Source organism: Symphodus melops (assembly GCF_947650265.1).
Source record: "Symphodus melops genome assembly, chromosome: 22".
NCBI lineage: Eukaryota > Metazoa > Chordata > Actinopteri > Labriformes > Labridae > Symphodus > Symphodus melops.
The window spans coordinates 9,753,694-9,775,384 of NC_136712.1; the positions used below are offsets into that span (position 1 = coordinate 9,753,694).

The following is a 21,691-nucleotide window of genomic DNA, read 5'->3' on the forward strand; positions in this document are numbered from 1 at the left end:
CCGCCATGGTGCTTACACGGCTCACCCAAAGGCACACGGCACCCTCTCGTCTCCTCTGCTTCTCTCTCTTCCATGGCTCCCCTTGCTTCTTAGTGGCTATATCCCCCCCCCACCCCCTCTGAAAAAAAGGCATTTATACACTGACATTTGGAATACAAATAAAGAAACGCGAACAAGAAGAGGCGGAGAGGATTACAGTGGCCTACGGATCTGTCTGTTGTTTCGCCCGCGACACACACAGGTACATAATGCATGTGCGCACATGCTGCTCTCAGACGCAAACACAAAGCACAATGACAGTTCTTTTAAAGTTTATACACAGCCGGAGTGACTTTGTGCCAGTCGAGTTCTGTTGATAGCTATTGGTGAAGTTGAGGGCAGAGCTGGAGGAGACGGGGTTTGTCCTCCAGGATCCGACAAAGTAAACTCCAAACTTTGAGTCCCTGCCTAACATGGCAAACGTAGTGTGACACAACTGTCACCTTTATGTGTCAAGAGTCATGCAGTAAACAGCGCGAACGACCCCCTAACTCTGCATGTGTGTCAGACGGAGGCTTGACAGGGTGAAGGAACTCCACCTCCTCCAAGTAGTCCGTGGTGAGTTATGAACCACCAAAAACCTGAAAATTTACCCTGCGCAAGTGTCGCCACTGTGTCTCTGCCCCTTTCACACTGTCAAGCTGTGAGTACCCCTTTAACAGGACTAACTACTTTAGCTCTGTGTCTGCATTGCCTCGTTCTTAGTATGAATGCAAACCTGGATGTTTTTAAAAGTGGGTTTTACAGATGTTGGTGTAGCCGTGTTTTCTGTAAATCCAGGCCGGTCATGGGCACTGGGCCATCCTCAGCAGAGTCACACTCTTAAAGGTCAGGTCTTTCACATCTCCTCCACTGAGCCAATATCATCTTGATTTCAGCACTCATCTGCTTATTGGCTCTCATCCGGAACACACACACAGATGCGAGGGAAAGGGCTGAGACGCCAGGCTCCGGTATAGGTTAGCTGACTCCAAACGTGCGTGGCTAAAGCATGCTAGCTCACATTTACATTTATGAATATATCTATCCCCCCCCCCCCCCCACCTGCATCCCCTCTGGTTGGATCTGAAAATAGAGTAAAATTATCTCTGCGACAGGAAAAAAGAGAGGGGGGAAAATATTATGTTATTCATGAGGAAAACTTCTGTTGACTCTGAAAGAAAGAGGAGAAAAAAAAAAACGTCAGCATATTCTAAGTCAAACACCCTTGGTTACTGCTTTTGTAACCAGAAAACAAGATTTTTTTTTTTTTACTCCCCATCTCCCACTCCACCTCCGTTCCCCCCCTCTGCATTTACACACCTACAGGACAAGATTGCTAAATTGCGAGGACAGAGCAGGTTCATCATTGTGATGCAAAAGAAGTTGGAAATGCAACCCTAAGGCGAGGTAGCTGAGTTTGGAGGGTGGATCAAGAGAAAGTGAGAAGGGAGGGAGGGAGGCGAGGATAAAGAAAAAAATAAAGTAGCACAGACCTTTGATGTAGCAGCAACAAATTTACCTTGTGACAGAAGATACATGGGTGCAATAAACGAGTTATACCAGCCCTTACACATGCAATCAGATGATTCTGGCCAGGGTGTTAATTGGATCCTAACCGGCAGATCTGATACGCCCGGGCCCCGTCGGTGAGGGGGTAAAGCCTTTTCCAAGTGATGAACTATAATTCACTGAGCTGCTTGAAGCACTTGTAATTTACTGTGTGTCACTGATGAAGAGGCTGATCCAGTGGAGGCCATATTACCTGCAACATCAGAGGGAAAGTGCCTTCCCCCCCTCTTGCTCTCACTTGTGCTCCCTCTTTTACTTTTTCTATTTCGACACTCTTCCCAACTCTACACTTTTTTTTTCTTCTTTTTTTTCCCTCCCCCCGCTCTATGTGTCCCTCCCCATTTACCCTCAACTTATGTGCGCCTGCAGGGAAGCGTCAGTCGGGAGCAAAATTCCCCATTTTAATGATTTAGGTGCGATGATTTGTGCCCATATTGACACAAACAGCGTGTAGTGGTGCACGCCACATTTCCAGAAGCTTAATCAATGACGATCTGCATGTCAAGATAAATCAATATGGAAATTGTTCCGAGCCGGTGCCAGTCTCCCCCGGGCTCTTTTATTAGACGCTCTTACATGATGGGTCTTTATGTTATGATAAATTGGGCTTCCCATGCAATGCCGCCAAGCTGCTATGGAAATTGATTCAGGAAAACAGTCAGTAATCCACTTAGCTTCAGTCCTGACAATTTCCAGTATTGATCTCCTTAAGCTTAAAACATGGCGTATGCCATTTCACATGGTAAACACACATGTAGGACTCCTGTAAGACCGCACTCTTGAACTTCAACGCGAGGGCGCTCACCCAACCGTGCGCCCTGTGCTCCTCAAGCGGGAGACTCCCAGCTATCAATAATCATGTGGCCATATCAATAATCATGTGGCAGTAATTGGCTGGTAAATGAGGAATGTCAGCTGAGCAGGAGTTGAGAGGTCAGAAGTCCGCTCGCTATGAGGGGAGGTGGAGGTCTGCGTTTGGGTCCGACACCCCCTGGGAGGCTCGGGAGATTGAGATGAAAAAAGGGGATGCAGGAGGATGGGGGGGGTTATTCTCTTTTCATTCTCTGGCTTTCTCCCTCTCTCTCTCTCTCTCTCTCTCTCTCTCTCTCTCTCTATTTCAGTGTGTCAAATGAAGCTAGTGGCTTAATTAGCAGTGACTCCCCCTGCCAAGGATCCACAGTAATTACCCACTAGGACCCTCTTCCATTTCTCATTGCGTTTATCTCCACAGTTTCTGCTCCCTCCCCTGTCCAGCGCTACACGAACAACCTCCGCCATTGATAACTTCCCCATGTTCACTGCCCCCGCAATGTTTATAGCCGATATCTAATTGCGCTCCCCCCCCCCACCCCCACCTTCCCTGCTTATTGCTGCTAAGTGAATTGTATGGAGGGGAAATCGAATCAAAGGAATTCCTCTCTGCTTGACTTTAATTGTTTAAGTTTGAGCCCTGATACATCACTTATCTCCCGCGTTAGGTAATTCGAGTTCACTCGTAAAAACTGTAAAGATAAAGTGCTACACACAGGGGTGGGCGTAATTGCTGGAAGTGCATTTGTCCATTGGTGCAGATAGCTAATCCCAGATAGTCGTGTTAGCAAGCCATCGAGAAGCATGCGGTGCATTTTTCTTTTCTTTTCTTTTCTTTTTTTTTTTTTCCTGTGTGTGTTTTTAATGCTAGAATGCCCCGGTTCAATCAAACATAACGAGAGACTTGGGTGCCAGTTCTTTTGCCTGGAAGAGATACCTGAGCCCTCTCAGTAGAAGAGCTTGACCTTTTTTGCGAGGCATTGGAGAGGCTGGTTACAGGCTGCTTCTGTGACAAGAGCGCCGTAATGATCTGCTTGTTCTGGTGAGGGGTGGGGGGGCCGGGGGGGCCCACTAGTGTTTTCACATCATGAGCTCATTTAAAGGTCCTTTTGTTTTGCTCTCCAACTTTCGGGGCGAAACCACATGGCTTCAAAGTTCATGTCAATACAGTTCATCCTTCTCTTTAGGACGGGGAACGTAAACAAAATAGGGGTTCAAATGTTGAACACAGTTAATAACAAGCATGTCCTCTGAAATCTGGGTTCCATTCAACCGACAAATGTGCACCTTTAAAAACAGGAACCTGAAGAGGCTAACTCATCTGCAGCTAAATCCCATTGTTATTTTTTTTTTTTTGTGCTTCTCTTTTTGAAATATCCTTTTTGGATTACAGAGAAACGGAGGCCCCTTTTTTTCCTGATATCACGGCTCCTCTCCTCTGAAACCAAGTCTGAATGTTTACGCCGCTGCCACCATCTCATAAATGCTCATTAATTTTATCCCGTCGTGGCAAAATCATTTCTAGGAGAGGCAATTCAGCCTCCTGTTCCTTTCAATTCACCGCTCCCGTCAATCAAGCCCTCGTGCAGTATCCTGCAAAATGGAGGTGTTATATTCCTGCAATTATCATGTCATATACTCGAAAATGTAAATGAACGTGTGTGTAAAATTAAATTTATGGGTTGTCAGTGAAGAATAAGAACCAGGAGAGCAATTACTTATCTGCTTTCATCTTGGAGCCTCTGATACGTCAAGCAGAAAAGCATGCAGTTAAATGCTGGAATTAGCATTGTGCTGCACTTCACAATGGACGTGGGCCACTGCCTTTTCTCCCCTCTCTTTCTTCCTGCTCTCCTTTTCTTTTTTTTCTTCTTCCCCTCTTGTTGTTTGGAGCAGTGGTGAAATGAGGATGATTATCTGCCATTATGGCTCTAAAAAGCTAATGAAAGTGTAAAACGCACTTCCCGATTTCATAACCTTCCTGTTTGCGCTTCAAACGTCCTCGGTGCTGTGTGTGTGTTTTTCTTTCTTGACGTCTTATTTTGTTTTATTCATTGTCGCTGAAATGCTGCATTATTCATTTACAGCTACCTGAAGAGAAATGCTTGTACTTGCCACTTACACAACAAGAGAAGCGTTTCAAGTGCAGCAAAGAATTTATATTTAATTCCACTTAATGTATGCGTGCACATACATTTTGAAATCCGACATGTCCAAAGCGGCATGCCTTTTTGTGAACCAAAACATCTTTGAGCTAGCATTCAATTAATAGTCTTAATGAGTGCATCAGTCATGTTGTTTCTCCTCCTATTGTCATGGCATCCAACACAAAACCAGGAGTGACTGCGGGGTAATTACTTACCCAGCAAATGTACCTTTAAGGGTTAATAACATCGAAGGTGTAAGCAGAGAATTTGCATAATTACACTTGGACTGTTTAATTTGCAACTTTTGACGGCTTTTGTTCTGCAGCACGCTTATTGTGAATGCATTTTCCCCTTTTTCGCTCTCTCGCATAGAGGAGTCCAGAAGAAGAAAAGAGATGTACCACAACATCCTCCTCCTCCTCCTCCTCCTCCTCCTCCTCCTCCTCCTCCACCTTTAGATGGAGTCCCTTCTCTAAGACCCCTAATGAACAATGGAGGCAGGATTTGTTTGAATATGAATATGAATGTGCAGCAGGGGCCGGCTGGAAGTTGACCTTCAGCTGTGATTTTCAGTTCATCAGGATTAGTCAAGGCGGGCGATCAGGAGCCACTAATGCATAATGACTTCTAAAATGAAAAATGTGTAGTGACCATGCAAATGTCTCGGCTAATCAAAGAGGGGGGAAAAACCTGGGGTGTGGTGGTGGGGTGGGGGGGGAGCTAAACAAGGACGTGTCAAGGCCTGACAGAGAGAGAGAGGGGGGGGGGGGGGAGAAGGAGGACATGCATGGAAAGTAATCAAGGCAGCTTGATTAGCTGGCGATGAGGACAGGGATGTCTTATTGGCCCCTTGACACATCGTATAGGCTAGCTACTGTCACGGCCACTCTATACCAAACACTGTCGCAATTAGCGTCCACGAAGCTGCTCGTACATGTTGATATTTTAATTGCATTGCAGCAGCATGGAGCTCGTCTGTATCCTCAAGATGCAGTTATATAGATTTGCTGTGTAACTTTCCCGCTGTGCTAAATATGTCAAATATTTGTGTCTAAGCTTATTACGTTTCATTTTAGAGGTTAAGGGCGAGCGAGAGGTATTTTAAAGCCACGTAAGTCGGTGGTGATTAGTGATTGTTCAACGAGTATCAACTGGTGTCGTTGGATGCTGAATCATACACTCAATCATACAACCTGACAGAAAAGAGAAGCCTTTCTAAAAGACATTTTTTCATCTCTTAAATGGAGAAACAAGGAGCTGTAACTTTACAACGATGACTGTTAGCCTGAACTCCTGTTAGCATACGTGCTCACTATCAAACATGCAGGAGAAATGTCGACTAATCTGCTTCCTCCGAGCACGCTAATGGTATACTGATGTCTTAGAAGTGTTTTGCTGAAGTTGTACCGGGGTCTTATTTTAGTGATTATCACCTAATCATGTCATCTATTTTTAAAATATGAGCAACAAAGAAGTGTGCTTTGGGTTTTAAAGCATTTTATCCCCAAATCCAACATCAAAAAATGTATCGAAGTATTCCCTGAACGTGAGTGATGATCAACCAGCTGACACTGATTGGTCCAGCTCATCAGTGTGGAGTTGAATCAGATGTAAAGTTGTGTGTTTAGCAGCTCTGTTTGGCATGTTTAAGTAGGGGGGAGTTCAAGGGTCCTGCTAATTAAGGTCTATGTCTATTTTAAATCTCTTCACTGTTCCCAGCGGGGGTTGCCGGCAGCGCAAAATAAGAAAAGCAACACACAGGCGCAGCACCCATCTGTCCTTCAGCGTCTCCTCTAGGCTGCTGGGCGTCACCGCCGAAGAAGGCCAGCTCTTCCTGTCGTCAGTTACCAATTAACCAATCCCTGTAGATCCACCCCAGAAGTCCTGACGCTTGACTCAGATGATCCAGTTTTCTGTCTCGTCTCAACAGTTATTCCTCTTCAATCCCCTCCTGCTGTTGTTTACACCCGTCGTTTTCTCCTCCAAATTCATCCGATCCTCCCTCCCATCTCTTCCAGGTTCCAGTGTCAGTGGCCATGATGAGTCCCCAGGTGATCACGCCGCAACAGATGCAGCAGATCCTCCAGCAGCAGGTTCTCTCCCCACAGCAGCTCCAGGCTCTGCTCCAGCAGCAGCAGGCTGTCATGCTGCAGCAGGTATGGACAATACCAAAACACAACCCAGACAGCGTTCAATTACCCCATCCTTCCCAAAAAAACACACACACACACACACACACAACCCTGAGTCATCTTTGCAGCCACCAGTCGCTCGCACCAACTCACCACAGCTCTACGTCCTTGACACGCTTCCAGAAAAGAAAAAAAGAAAGAAAAAAAACTGACAGACTCGTTCATGTCACCTTCAATTAATCGTCTCCTGTGTGTCCCCGGTTCAATTCCCTGACAAGCCTCCATCAGGGACTCGGAGAGTAGAGCAGAGTTCGGTCTGAGTGATGGGTGACGCATGATGTAATATTTGGAATCGGCTGGAGGAAGCAGACGCTACGTGCGGTGTCAGAGTTGAAATGCATTTCTCATTCATAGATTTGATTAAGGGAGAGAGAATTGTTTAATTAAGAACATTAGACACTCTGATTATTGCTCTTCATTAAGAGCGCTCAGACTCCCGATTTGGTTTCAGTACAATAGAAAGCCTTTTTAAATTTCTTTTTAAACAACAAGCAAAGCCAATTTCTTGACGTACTTAAAGTTTTCTGATTTGAAACAGTCATACAAAACATACTGTAAGGGGAGGGACACATATAGATAGTCATCCTGACTTAATGATGGAACCACTGGTGCCAGATTTGGATATTTTCCTTTTAAAAGTACTGCACACTGGATGAAGGTTAAGGGAGGAATCAAATGTGTTACGAGGTGAAACTTTTTTTTACGTCTTCATGTTTATTGAAGTAACAGTAGAACACATTCCTCCAAGGCATCCAGCTCATTTTTTTTTATTTCAGTGTTTATGAAAACATGTGGATATTTCTATGATCACAGGCCTGCTTTATGAATCCAGGTCAAGAACCCATCTGATGATGACGTCAAATAAACAGCCAATCATCATGCAGATGGCTGCCACTGCATGTGTTAAAGAAATCAGCTCAGTGGTGTAACAGGGGCTTTACTCTGTTTATTTCAGCCTCTCAAGGGGGAGACGGTGCACTCTGGCTGCCAAATGTGTTGCTAATATGATGAATTGTTGCCCCACTATAGATCTGTGGGACTATTAAAAGTCCACATGGAGAGGGCTGTGTACGACAGCCAGGACACAAAATGCCAAAAAAGCAGGAGACATATTTTTTATTTTGAATGTGCAACAGATTATGCAGAACAGCTGGGTCTGAGGGGAAAAAAACCAAAGTTGAGGTTTTGTTGGGATACTTGGACGTTGCATGTGTTGACTTGTTTGTGTTGTCTTTGTGTACAGCAACACCTGCAGGAGTTTTATAAGAAGCAACAGGAGCAGCTTCACCTGCAGCTTCTCCAGCAGCAGCACCCTGGCAAGCAGGTGAAAGAGGTGGGTGACACCCTATACACTGAGATGACATTTTCCCACACAGTCAACAATAGAAATGCCCGAATGAAGTTGAAACGTGCACACTATATTCATTCATGCACACACACGCGATGTGCTGATTTATAAAGAAGGAGACCAGAGACAAAGGGACCAAGGGTGCAACTCATTAATGAACTGCTTCTTTAGGCGTACAAACACATGCAAACACATGCACCACCTCTAAACTTACAGCGTACGTTGCTCATAAATCACAGTGACAGTCAGCCGGTGGATGGACACAAGCGTGTTTTTTTTGGTGGGGGGGGGGGCTATCACTGAGGAAGAAATGAACATGACAGCCTCAGCCACATTTGCGTAGCCTGACCCCTGCGCCGTTCACATCCAGGCACTACTTCTTTTTTTTCTCTCCGTGTGGTGGCAGTTAAATTGATCAGAAAAAAAAGGCATCACACAAACACGTCTTCCTCTTTCCCCCTCTCTGCACCTCTCAGTGTCTCCTCAAGCAGCCCATTATGCCGCCCCGACTGGAAGCCGCCGCTGACCTCCCGGCGGCTTTGTTTCTGTTTGGATTTGTGAATAGAGTTTTTCAGGGGGCCTCGCCATCAAATATGGAATAGAGATTGCTCCCTTATTTCTCTTGAGGCAGGTTTGGAGAGAGGGGGGGCAACCTGCGTCTCTCCATCACTCCATTATGCAGCCTGTTTTCCAGTGAGCGCATCACAAGTTTTACCCCCCCTTCCCTTCCACTTGTCCCTCCAGCTTTGCAGCAACAAACAGAAACACGTGAAAGCATTTTAATGGAGAAAAGCAAAGAACGACCAAGTTAGCTTGGCTGAATAATATGCTGTGTAAAACAGGGATGTAAGTCTCATTGACGTCATCCAATACTTTCTGAAGACATGATACACAGAAGAGCCGATTGTGGAAGCCATATTGGAGATCTCGACTCCATGTAACTTCTGGCGAACTCAGAAGCAGGCAACAAGGTCGAGCTGAAAAATGTACCAGCCAGCTCGTCTTGCCTTATTATCTTGCATCCATATTCCAAACATTGACAGCAACACAACCAAAACCGCAGTTTAAGGCCAGGAGTGGGAGCTCAAGTAAAAGCTACTGTAGCCTCCCGGCAAACGTCTACAATTCACCCAACTGTCCGTCAAATCAGCCATGCCCACTTATCGCGCCAACTCTTGTTACTCTCAGCCTTAAAGTAGAGTGACTTCAAAGAACATCTCCCGTACAGTTTTTACTAATAGATAACACCAGCTTACCATGGCATTCTGTATATTTTTCTATAACGTTATTTACCCATTGATGATGCTCCAGCTCAGATAAAAAACCGTTAATCTCTCTCCTAAACGCTCTCCATCTCTGCGATGACTCAGTTGAATGTTTTCCATGATGTTGTTGTTGTTGTTGTTGTGAGTGCTTATGCAATCGCCAGGCTGTCTGAGAGATGTAAACAACCGAGCGAGGAGAGCAGAGAAAAAAAAGGGGGGGTGGGGCGTTGTGTATGTGCGTGTGCATGTGTGTGCGACTACATTCATGTCTATGCATCAAAACTCAGGGGATGCACTAAATCTGTCTCTCTCTCTGCCAGCTCCCTCTGGCCACATAAGCTGTAAAAGACCATCAGTGAAGGCGAGACAATTAACTATCAATGGGGGGGTGGAGGTGGGGGGGGGGGGCTTAGTATCATACACAATCACAAGCCCTATACAGAGACAGGCTTCAGAGTGTATCAGCAGAGCTTTGTTGTCTTGTTTGTGTGTGCGATCACAGACGTAAACACACGGAGAGATAGGAGAAGGGAGACAGTGTGGTACAGCCCAACTTAACAGGAGGAAGGGTACAGAGAGCACAGACAGAGAGAGGGAGAGAAGAGGCTAAGAGGTATAAGTAAGGTCACAGCAGAGGCAAGTGAGTGCAGCCTCTCTCCTCACAGACACGCACACAAACAGCCCTCTATCTCCTCTCCTCTCCTCGCCTCTCAGTTGTTAATTCGCCTGTAATTTTCCCTCCCCTCCTCTATGCTCCTCTCTTCTTCTTCTCCTCTCCTTCTTCCTCCTCCTTCTCTCTATAGCAACAGCAGCAGCAGCAGCAGCAGCAGCAGCTGGCCGCCCAGCAGCTCGTCTTCCAGCAGCAGCTCCTGCAGATGCAGCAGCTCCAGCAGCAGCAGCACCTGCTCAACATGCAGCGGCAGGGCCTGCTCTCCCTGCCTGGGCCCGCGCCAGGCCAGGCCGCCCTGCCCGGACAAACCCTGCCACCGCAAGGTAAGGAGAGGGAGAAGGAGGAAGTGGGAGGGAAGAGAGAGAGAGAAAGGGGGAGTGTCGATGCTGAGCATGTGACTTGCATCAAGCCGTCGTCACATGCTCCCAAGGATTTGTCTGCAGGTGTTAAGTGTCTTCTTTTGTCACTTTTCTTTCTGTCAATCCTGCCTGTCTTTGTTTTTCTCATTTGTATGCACCTGTGTCGCCCTCCGCTTTATCTCTAAGTGTGTCTTTCTGTCTGCCTCCCCCTCATTTGTATGCTATTCTGCCTTCCACTTTGTCCCTAACTCTCCACATCATCGTTTTGTCTTCCATTCTCTTCTTCTAGTCTGATTATGCCTTTCTTTGTCTACCAGCTCTGCTTTGCTCTGTTTGTTGTTTTTTCCATCTCTGTTTCTATTCCCCCGCTCCCCAGCCTCCCCCTCCTCTCCCTCTCCCTGGTTCCTGTTGTTGTTGTTATTGTTGTTTACTGCCTTTTTACTGCGAGAGCCACAGAGAGGAGAACGAAGAGAAGTATAGACGAGGACAGAGAGAGACAGAGAAGAGAGCAGGCTCCATTTTCCTGAGCCAAGTAAACACCTATGTTTGTTGTTTACCTCCAAGATGGCGGAGACAGAAAACAACAAGCGGGGACGTAGAGGAAGAAAATCAAAGGAGTTTTTAGGGAACAGTAAACCAAGCCTGTTTGTCTCAGCATCAGTGTTGTAATGTAACACATCTTCTGAGTCATGTGTCCAGGATGATGTCTCTGAAGTTTCAGTGAACTTTTCCAGCTGTTTCTTTTTTAAGTTTGCAGAGTTCAGGCTTCAGTCTTTGCCTCACAGCTGACACGAGCATCAGTTTAAAGTTGAATTGTTCGTCAATCTATCTTTTTTCTCTACCAACCCTCTAGCTGGCCTGAGCCCTGCAGAGCTCCAGCAGTTGTGGAAGGACGTGACCAGTGGCGGTGGCGGCAACGGCGGCGGCAACGGCGGTCATGCCATGGAGGACAACGGCATCAAACACAGCAGCAGCGGAGGAAACGGCACAGGAGGTGGCGTCGGCGGCGGCGTCAGTAGCGGCGGCTTAGACCTCTCCACCAACAACTCTTCTTCAAATACCTCGTCCTCAAATCCCGCCAAAGCATCGCCGCCCATCTCTCACCATTCCATCGCCAACGGACAGTCCCCCGTCCTCAACCACAGACGAGAGAGGGAACGGGAACGGGAAAGGGAACGAGAGAGGTAAACACACCCACCAAGTTAAAAAAAAACAACAACAACAACAACAACAAAAAGGCAGAGAAGATAAAAAAGTTAACAACAGCGTGTCACAGGAACTTGTTGTTTTTTTGGTGTCACCATTCAACATCATCCTCTTTTAAAAAACATCCCGGCTCCAGCAGGGAAACACGTTTTGTTTATTTGCTCAATAGTTTTATTAGCATCTTGGTAATATTCACAAAAAAATAAGAGGCACGCTCTCCCGTGGGAACGCGTGAACACACTTAGCTTGCACACAGATATCAAACACAGGCGGAGGAAGCCATGCAGGCAGGCGCTCTTATGACAAGCCTCTCTGCCAGGGACGACAAGGTAACCTCCTTGTACATTAAGTATTTAGTGCTTCTTTCTTTTTTTTTCTCCCCCCCTCTTTTGAAAATTACCTTCCTTGCTAGCTTGTCATGTAAACAGAATACGTGATGCCTTGAGTGGCATTTCCAGGATGTTTATCCTTGTGATGGCGTCTTTTTATAAATGCACCAAAACACTGACTGTTCACATATCTGCCTATCTGGCCCATGCATTATTCAAAGGCTTTTCTTGGGCGATATTATAATAAGGACTCAGGGTGGCGGCGTGTGTGTGTGTCTGTGTAGAGACACTGTAGGTGGAAGTGCTGTGTAATTGGTTTAAAGTAGATGCTATCTCTCCACTAGCACTAAAAGGAGGCTTGAAAAGGATACCTTCAGAGGGAACGAGAGCGATGGAGGAAGAGGGGGAATAAGGAGAAATGGAAGAAAAGGAGTGCGGGAGGGGAGAGTTTTTATCCGTCTGTGTCCCGAGGGGTGTGTGCTGTCTCATAATGATCGAACAAGGAGTATTGTCAGGAGCGCTGCTTACTAACATGCCACCGATCAATGTGGGGAAAGCCCCTCTGTAAAACACAGTGTGAGCTCTGCCAGCACACACGTTCATAGACCACACACGCGCACACTGAGGAAATCGGCCACACACAAACATTCACAGGCGGGCCCTAGAAACAGACAAACACACACTGTACGCGAGACGCGCTGAGACAGACGCGCACACACTAGTGCCAAGCCTAAAGGTTAAACTGTCATCTTTAATAGGATGTGCTGTCTTGGCAGGGTCGTAACTTATTTGGGTGCCATTTGAAAAACGTCAGAGCCAAACCCCCCTCCCCGCCTCATCCTGCTCCCCTTGTCCTCAAAGAACATAAGTTACAGAGAGTATTAATCTCCTGATGAAAATTATATGGCTGTCTGGACTTTTCATGTTTACTTGAAAGCGTGCACTCCTCCTCCTCCTCCTCCTCCTCCTCCTCCTCCTCCTCCTAGTAATGGCTTTACAAGCTGGGATGCAGGCTGTGGTGGAGACCAAGCTGCAGCTCACTGGAGATCTCAGATCTTTAGGGATGATTGCAGAAGTCAGGCATGGGTCAAGACCTCCCTCTAAGTTATTGTAGCTACATATTGGTAAAGCTCGTCCGTTTTAATTCACGTTCTAATATGTCGGGATGGTTTTTATGTTGAGTCTTTTTATTTCCCCCCGTCAGCTCTCCTGTCTAGATCCTAAATGTAAAAAATTCCGCCGACCTGACCTTTCTTTGATTCCGTTCTGGCTGATTGTAATTGCACGTGCACAGCCTTCCTTCGCTCTTTAAACTCCACAGTAGAAATGCAGTGCTAGCTTTGGGGTTTTTTTTTGCAAAGTGTATAGTTTCTCTTTGTCACTTAAAATACTTGATAAGCGTAGAAAGGGTGATACTGAAAGGCTAATGTAGGTCAATGGACCTCTATGAATGATGTAAGTGCTTAAACTGTGTCACATGAGGGAAACGCTCAAATCTGATGTGAATATGAAAGAATCCCTCAAAACATCTTAATTTCGAACTAACATGTAGAACGTACTGTCAAATGCTTCCGATTGTGCTCATTGCTTCCAAGTTGTTGTTGGTTTTTTCAACACTTGTGATTGATTGTATGAACATTTAGTGTGATTATGCCAAAGAGATGAGTGTCTTATTTTCTCCTCCTTTTCTTCTTCTTCTCTCTTCAGTTCACTACATGAAGAAAGTGGAGGCACCCACCCCCTGTACGGTCACGGTGTGTGTAAATGGCCCGGCTGTGAGAACATCTGCGAGGACTTTGGACAGTTTCTGAAGTAAGAACACGCACCACGACATCGATGTTACCACCAGGGGAGAGGATGCCTGCTCACCTCTCCCTGTTAGCACCATGCGGGATTTTGTGTGTCTGTACAAGAAGCTAATTTCTGTTTCATTGTGTCGCGCACAAAAGCCTGCGCCCCCTCTACACCACAGCACCTCCTTTCTGCGGGTATAAAGAAAACATCAGTGCCTTTCAAAGAGCACATTTTGACCTTCCAGACAGCCGGTTGACAGGGTTCAGCTCGAGCGGCGCACGATTCAAACCGACTCTGATCCATAACAAATCTCCTCCCTGGCGTGGCAGGGCCTGATAGGTTTGTGAGGGGGGGGGAAAAAAGCGTCAAAAGCTAATGGCAACTCGCACGGCCGCACACTTACCTCCACAACAAAAGGCCCCCATTCACTGTTGTCATGGTGCAGGCGCCGGAGCGAATGAACTCTTCATGCTCCATCAACAATTTAGTTAATTAGCTCATTTGTAATTGGCCGGCTTTGTTGCCTGGATGTTAGTGGGGGGACATCAAAGGAAGAAGGTGTTTGCAGCACTGCCGATTACAGGTTATCACATTGCCACTCACTGAGACTCTCTCTCTCTCTCTCTCTCTCTCTCTCTCTCTCTATCACTCTTTCCCTCGCTCCCTGCTCTCACACAGAGAAGAAAAGAAAAGGGGAAAAGCTTTAATTTGAATATTCTAATTAGATTTGTAATTAACTGTGAAATAACGATCTGGCGAGTGTTTTTCACAGGCTGTAAATGTCCATGTGAATTTTGCATAAACTCTTGAAATCAGGACATTGTTCCGGCTTACCCCCCCCCCCACCCCCCCCCCCCCCCCACCCCACCCCCACCCCACCCCAAATTATGCATTTCTCGACTGTAATAAGTTGCAGAAGGCAAAACACTGTACTGATACAAGAAAGTAGTCCACCCATGGGGAGCTGCTGTAGGATGTAGGTCAGGCTTTTGCTAATTCTACAGCAGTTTGTGTAATAAAAACTGCAAGGTGTATGTGTGACTGATAAATAAAGTGTTTATAAGTGTGTGACAGACACAAGCAGACATGACATTAAGCTGGATTTTCACACTCCATCAACACACACAATACACTCAAAAGAAGCGTAATTGACAGTCATGGATTTAAATGAATCAGAGGTGAATATATCTAACTTTAATACCCTGACAAGAGTGTTTGCTTATCCCCTGTGGAAAATGTGCCACACATATGTCAAAGTCAATGTTAGTTTCCTGCAGCACACATCCATAGGCATGATGCAGTGTGATTTTTTTTTTTGATTTTTTTTTTTAGAGCAATGCTTATGGAAAGCCCGATTTTCGTGTGCAGTGCGTCGTCCTCTACCAGGTACAAGAGTTTGCCTTGCGGCTTGGTAACAAATGTGCGCGTGTGAGGAGGCAAGCCTGTGTCGGATTAGCAGGTTTTCATGTCCTATCACCTCAGTACACTTACTTAAAGAAGACATCAGTCAATCCCTGCGCACTGTACGCTCCATTCCCAAACAAAAACCCAAGTCTGTGTGTTCTAAGGATGCCAAGTCTGGGTAGCTTAGCTGAATATTTAGGCGAGGGGCAGAGGTGCAAGTTATAAAAGCGATGTGTTTGTGAATCCGCTAAGCTGTGCGAGCCGATGCGAAAGGATGCAAGACAAACTGAGCGAGCGAGAGACACAGACGCAGAGAAAACAGGTAGATTTCCACCTTAAAAGCACAGAGCACAGGTTGGCAGACGGTTTTGTAAGAACGCTTGGCAGAACATTTGCTGCTACAAAACAGAACCGTGTCTAGGTTCAGCTTCACAAACACACACACACACACACACACACACACACACACGCACATCTCTGCAAGTCAGAGGCTGGCTCCATACTGTAACCCAGCCAAGCACATCAAAACAGGCGCCTACAAAGCAACAGACTCGTCATCAGAACAAAGATGGCTTCTCGGTGGCGTGCCTCGGAGCAGTGATTGTCGGTGTCACAGGGAGAGCTTTCATGCTCCCGGAGATGCCAGTCGGCAACACACACACACACACACATGCACACACACACACACAGGCGCAGTTTAAACGGGGTTACATAAAGCGGGTGTCAGATTCAGATGACAGTTTAGATGTTGTTAGTTGGGTGCGGGTTACATGGGGGGTGGGGGGGGGCTGTAAAAGCTCAGCTCAGCGGTGGTGACACGTTTAGTCATCTATTGTTTTGTTGCATGAGGAAACTTGTCAAGATCAGCATTTAATAGCTCCTCAGTGTTGCTTTTAAGTGTTCTCACCTGGAAACGGTAGCCGCGAGGTGGCTGGCACCCTGAATTAGCTCTCTGAAGTTCAAAATGAAATGATATTGCTGGGAATGTTGCCTAAGCGGTGGGTGTGTGTGTGTGTGTGTGTGTGTGTGTGTGCCGGTTTGTGTGTGCGTTTGTGTTACATGAAAAAGAGAGAGAGAGCGAAGAACAGTTATGCTGTTAGTACATGTGCTGGATCTATTTTTGCAGGGAGCCTTGATGGTAAACACAAAAATAGAAACGCAATTAGCTTGAATGTTTAGCTCTTTTTACTTGTCATTTGCAGAGATGAATAAAGACATGCTAGTACAAAACCTCCTTTAACGTTCTGTTGTTTTTGTATTAACTACTACATGTATGGAAAGTACATGTCGTAAAAATACTTGATTCTCCAGCATGTACAAGCCCCCCCCCCCCCCCCTCTTTTTTGGCCTTTCACTTTGTATATCAATATCCTCCCACCTCAGTGACATGCAGGCTATCTCCACTTAAACACACACACACACACATACACACACTTAACTCTTCCACTCTCTGTCACCACTCGCGTTTCCTTATTACTGGCAGGAAGGCAGACTTCCATGTTAAAATGGCAAGCTGAGCCGCTAACCTGAACGCCAGTGTCTGTAACCCGCTGCTAATTAAACCCACAAGGCAGCAGCCAAGTGTCTCTGTCTCTATATAGTGTACACACACACACACACACACACATGTATACACATGCGATGTGAAGGCAGGCAGGCCCCTGGCCCCTGGATAGCTGAACTCCTCTCTAGCCCTCCACATGTCTGCTGCACTGTGACAAGACCTTTAAAAACGGAGGGCATTACTTATGCACCAGCACCAATGGGATTGTGTGTGTGTGTGTGTGTGTATGCATGTGTGTGTTTATGCATGCTAGTAAGTGTGTGGAAGGTTTTTTTTTGTTGTTGTTTTTTGCACATGTGTTTAAGGCCGTTCGTTTGACTCAGAAGGTGTTTTTTGTGGGTTTGTGCGTCACCTGTAGACAGTTAGGAGGCCACACTTCCTTTTCTCCTCTGGGCCTCTGTCGCCCCTGATAATACACACAGACAATTAGCACAAGTGCATCATCCATATATGCTGGCTTGAGTAGATTTATTATGAGGCCCTTAGTGGACGTTGATGGCATATACATATTCATATACACAGCTGTGGGGGAAAGCCTTTGAGATGTTTTCTTCCCCTTCTCTTTAAGAGAAAAAGAAAGTACAAAAAAACATCCCCCCCCCCTCCTCTTCTGTCTCTTGAGTTTTTATTTGCTTTGATTTCTCCACCTTTTGTTGTATTTCTCAATCTTCATCTCCGTCCTTTTATGCCCTGTCGTCAAAAAAAGGCCCTCACAACACGAGTAATCCCCACTTCTAGGCAGAGATAAACAGTAAACACAAACAGTCACAGCGAGGTTTAAAAGATTACACCGCGATGCTACAGTTTAGACGTCTCTCTCTCAAACTCATTTAGATCTTACGTTTTCAACCTACAAATGATTTGGATTTGTTTATGATTAGAGGCAAACCAAAGGGAAGCAAGGATCAGAGCGGCAGTGTAATGACAATTTTCAAATGAGGATGGAAGAATTATACAGGACAGAAGGGCTTGGAAAGAGATGAAACAAGAGATAAGAGTGAAAGGGGATTTAATGTAATTAGAGAAGACGGTTTGTAGCTCAGAGAGGAGAGGAACACAGAGTACCTTTTTTTTTTTTGCACACGTCTCTGTAAATAAGGTGTTCTTTCATTATTGTTTTCTGTCTGCCTATGTGTGTCCTCCCCCTCCTTGCCTCCTCTTTTTTTTCTGTCTTTTTATGGCATTATTAATGCACAGTAGGGCATGCTGCCATTTGAATATTTCATAAATGCATGTAGTAATCTGCCTGTAATCGCCTCGCTAACTGGCCAGCAGTGGAAGGTGAGTGTATGTGTGGAGGACAATAACAGACTCAAAGTCTCCTATACACATTGAAGAAGGAAACCAAACAAGCCAATGAGAGGAAAACTTAATAAAGATTTCACCCCCACCCTCTCTTTCTGTTTTTTTTTTTTTTTTAGTAATGAGGTATCTTCAGGGACAGCGAGCAGCCCGCTCCATGCTTTTGAAGCAGCTGTAATTCATGACACACGCCATACATCAAGTGCATAAGATAGCATTATGGGCAGTGAAATGAAAAGGGTATTTGCAACATTAGTTCCCTCATCCTGCAAGGGACGTGATTAAATGATTAATGTAATGCCCCCTTTTTTTTTTTTTTTTGCATGCGCATTTTGAAACAGCAATTAGGCACAAGGCTGGAGAAATCCACCAGTACATCCCTCCCCTCATTCATCCCAATCCTCCTCCTCCTTTTTTTTTTTTTTTTAATGCTTCCTCATTCTCCATTTAAGAATTTGAGCATCAAATGGTTACAAAAGTGTAAGCAGCAATGAGATGGTTCTAAGAGTGTGCAGAGTCGTTGAAAGGTGTTGTGATTACAAATGTTCCATTCAGCGTTTGATTGACAGGCCAAGAGAATGAGGCTCAGTAAGTTCTTGTTTTGTACAGATAAACAGGAAGTGAGGGGTCTGGGAGACGGTGTGTGTGTGTGTGTGCCGTTCAGTGTTTGTGCAATGTAAGCAATCTGTGTGTGTTCTTAGATAAGTGAAAGTAAAAGAGAGAGATTCTGTGCTCCCTCTAATGCACTGGAGGCAGCACTGTAAATGATCATTGAGGGGTCTGCAAGCTAACCTATAATTACTGCAGATAAAGTGGCAGCTCTGGCATTTCATAAGCATGCCTCCTCAAAGCTTGCTTTTGTGAGTTTGTCACCAATGATCATTTAGATAGAGGCTCATTACCCAGCATCACAACACTTAAAAAACCCTTTTTCTGTCCCATATTTCCTGTGTGTGCATGTGTGCTATATCAGGACTAAAGGTCTATCTTAATGGTGAGGCTCTTTTGTGTCCTATAGACAAAATCCAATCAAGCCACACAAAAAAAAAAAACCTCATTGACTGTTATGGCTGTCTGGCTTTCCTTTTTCTTCTAATGAGGCGAACACACAAGATACATTTAATGTCTGCCGCCTGGATAATGCAACCTTTTAGATGAAGAGCTGCTTTTGTGTGTCAAATGTTGCCGGTGTTAAATTGTGCGTATTGTTTTCCAGTAAACGGAGGAGACAAAGCCGTTCTGCTGGGCTAGCATCTTTTATTCTCTGTAGAAAAGCAGCGCGCGGGGTGGCACTGAAGTTAGCCATCGAAACTGACGCGGGCCTATTGTGATGTAAAACACGGCAGCGCACACCAACATGTTACTTCTAATTAGCTCATTTCACAGAAGAACAACGGTTCCTATAGATGATTGTCCCCGCCATAGAAATATTACCATTAACACAAAACAGGGGTGAGGATGATACTCTCATTGTGCCCTCCTTTACACATTTTTGATCATGCTGAAAAATGAGACGTCTTAGAGTTTTAAAGTTGGTTTGTAACATCTCCCTCTCTCTCTCTCTCTCTCTCTCTCTCCCCTCCAGGCACCTAAACAATGAACACGCCCTCGATGACCGGAGCACAGCCCAGTGTAGAGTCCAAATGCAAGTGGTACAGCAGCTGGAAATACAAGTACGTTTTCTTGACGAGAGCTAAAACACCTGTCCCAGCAGAGTTGGAACGAAGCTCCATGTATTGTTCTCTTCCTCCCATTGTCAGTGGAATCAATTCTTCCTTTAAGTCCCTAATCATGAAGTCCAAACTTTATTTTTTGAAAGTTGTTTGAACGACAGAAAGGCCATACTTAGTACTTCCTGACAAGCAGGACCTGCAGAATTCAACAAAGCCACTAAACAAAGGAATCCTCGGGCCTTACAACGAAAGCCATTATGGCTCTTTTAATTGAATTAAGCGTGTGCTTTATTTTCTCTTCTGCTTCTTTTTTTTTTTTTTTTTTTTTCTTTCTTGCTCCCTCCTCTTTTTCTTTCCAATTAATAGCGAGCGCATCTCTCTCGGTCTGCTGTGTTAATTAACTGCACTTTGCACCTGAAGAAAGCTCAAAAGGAGGGAACTATTTTCAGTAGGTGGAGCGTGACCTTATTAAGAAGTCATGCTGGCTAGATAATGAGAGCGCTGATTGAGCGACATTATTACTCAGCACTGGCAGACAAGCGCTCCTCGTCCTTTGGAAACAAATAGATGTGTATGTTTTAAAGTCGGCTCGGACAAAGTACCAGCTGGAAACGTGAAGTCTGACACTTAAAATCAGACCTTCCGGTTTCGCAGAGCGCTGGAACGTGGGGGCAGAGTTCCTCACTTTATGGACTTACTGTCATTAAATCAGAACACAAACATCCGAGCCAAGGTGTCTCATGTAGACATCAGACTATCATTTGTGCTCTCTTCCTCGTTGCTTTCAGTCTAGTAGAGTTGCTGATCCAAAAGATTTCCTCCAGCACCTCTTCTTTTCAGTTCTCATAAATATGGAGGATTTAATTGTTTATCTGCAGGCACGAGAAACAACCGGAAAAAAAGAGCAATGTTATTTATTCAGTTTCAGTTCATTATGTGCTTTTTTTTTTTTCTTTTTTTTTATTGTAACACAAAACTATTGAAGCCTGAGCTTTACAGTGTGACCAATTACAGCTGTACACTTGTGTTGTCCATCCCGTCTCTTCTTCCCCTGTTTCTCTCAGTCCTCACTCCCACCATCCCTCTCTTCCTCTTCCTCCTTTTTTTTTTTTTTCCCAACTGAGCCTTCACTAGTAATGAGGCCCAGCTCTATGTGTATGTGTGTGTGTGTGTGTGTGTCGTACTTGCTTCTCTATATCTGTGTGTTTGCTCCGTGTGTGTGTGTGTATATTAAGGGTGAGAGGAGATGAGGGGGTGTTGAGTCTTTCACACAGTCTGGTCCCTGTCACTCCCTGTGAATTAGATTGATGATAGGCGATGGCTGGGGCCACTAACTGGACTATGGAGGCGGGGCCACCTGGCACCCTGTTTGGAAGACCCCTTCACCTCTCAGCAGCTGCTGGCTGCGCTCCATCCCCCTAACAGTGTCCACAGGACCCAGGACCGCCTAATTTATGGCCCGACTAGCTTGTTACTGTCAGAGCCTTTGCTGACCTAAATTTTGCTATTGACAAAAAGATGAAATGCTATTTGTTTAGCCTGACCTGTCTGCATCCCGCTCCCCTTTGCTCCCCTCAGCCTCTCATATTCTCCGTTCATCCCCAGAGCAGCTGTTTGGTTCTTATCAAGCCTTCTCTTTACCCACAATCTTATGTCTCATATTCTTCATTCTCCCTTATTCTTTTTTTTTTTTCTCCATCTTCTCTTTTTGTTCTCCTCTCCCCTCTTCCACTCTAATCTACTCTAACGCACTCTCTTCTTCTTCTTCTTCTTCTCTCTTAACAGCTTTCTAAAGAACGTGAGCGTCTTCAGGCGATGATGACCCACTTGCACATGCGGCCCTCGGAACCCAAGTCATCTCCCAAACCAGTGAGTGCATATTGCTCCGGCTAGCGTAAACAATCCTGCTTCTGAATGAGTCCCCGGCACTCAGAAAATGAACAGTTTAACCAGCAGGCAGTTGTGTGTGTGTGTGTGTGAGTGAGTGACAGAAGATGAAAGAGAGGAGGGGAAAGGAGGGGATTATACAGAGTTACAT

The 21,691-nt window shown here is 45.5% G+C and overlaps 1 protein-coding gene across 6 annotated transcripts in view; it reads left to right on the forward strand.

Annotated features, from left to right (window-relative positions):
* foxp2 (forkhead box P2) overlaps nucleotides 1–21,691 on the forward strand; it is a 99,003-nt gene that overhangs the window by 60,163 nt on the left and 17,149 nt on the right. For all 6 annotated transcript variants that reach the window (XM_079335741.1, XM_079335739.1, XM_079335737.1 and 3 more), the window contains 7 exons: nucleotides 6,566–6,703; nucleotides 7,983–8,072; nucleotides 10,156–10,345; nucleotides 11,235–11,565; nucleotides 13,624–13,728; nucleotides 19,566–19,653; nucleotides 21,439–21,522. In XM_079335741.1, coding sequence (XP_079191867.1) covers nucleotides 6,566–6,703; nucleotides 7,983–8,072; nucleotides 10,156–10,345; nucleotides 11,235–11,565; nucleotides 13,624–13,728; nucleotides 19,566–19,653; nucleotides 21,439–21,522 — 1,026 coding nt within the window. The remainder of the gene's footprint in view (nucleotides 1–6,565; nucleotides 6,704–7,982; nucleotides 8,073–10,155; nucleotides 10,346–11,234; nucleotides 11,566–13,623; nucleotides 13,729–19,565; nucleotides 19,654–21,438; nucleotides 21,523–21,691) is intronic.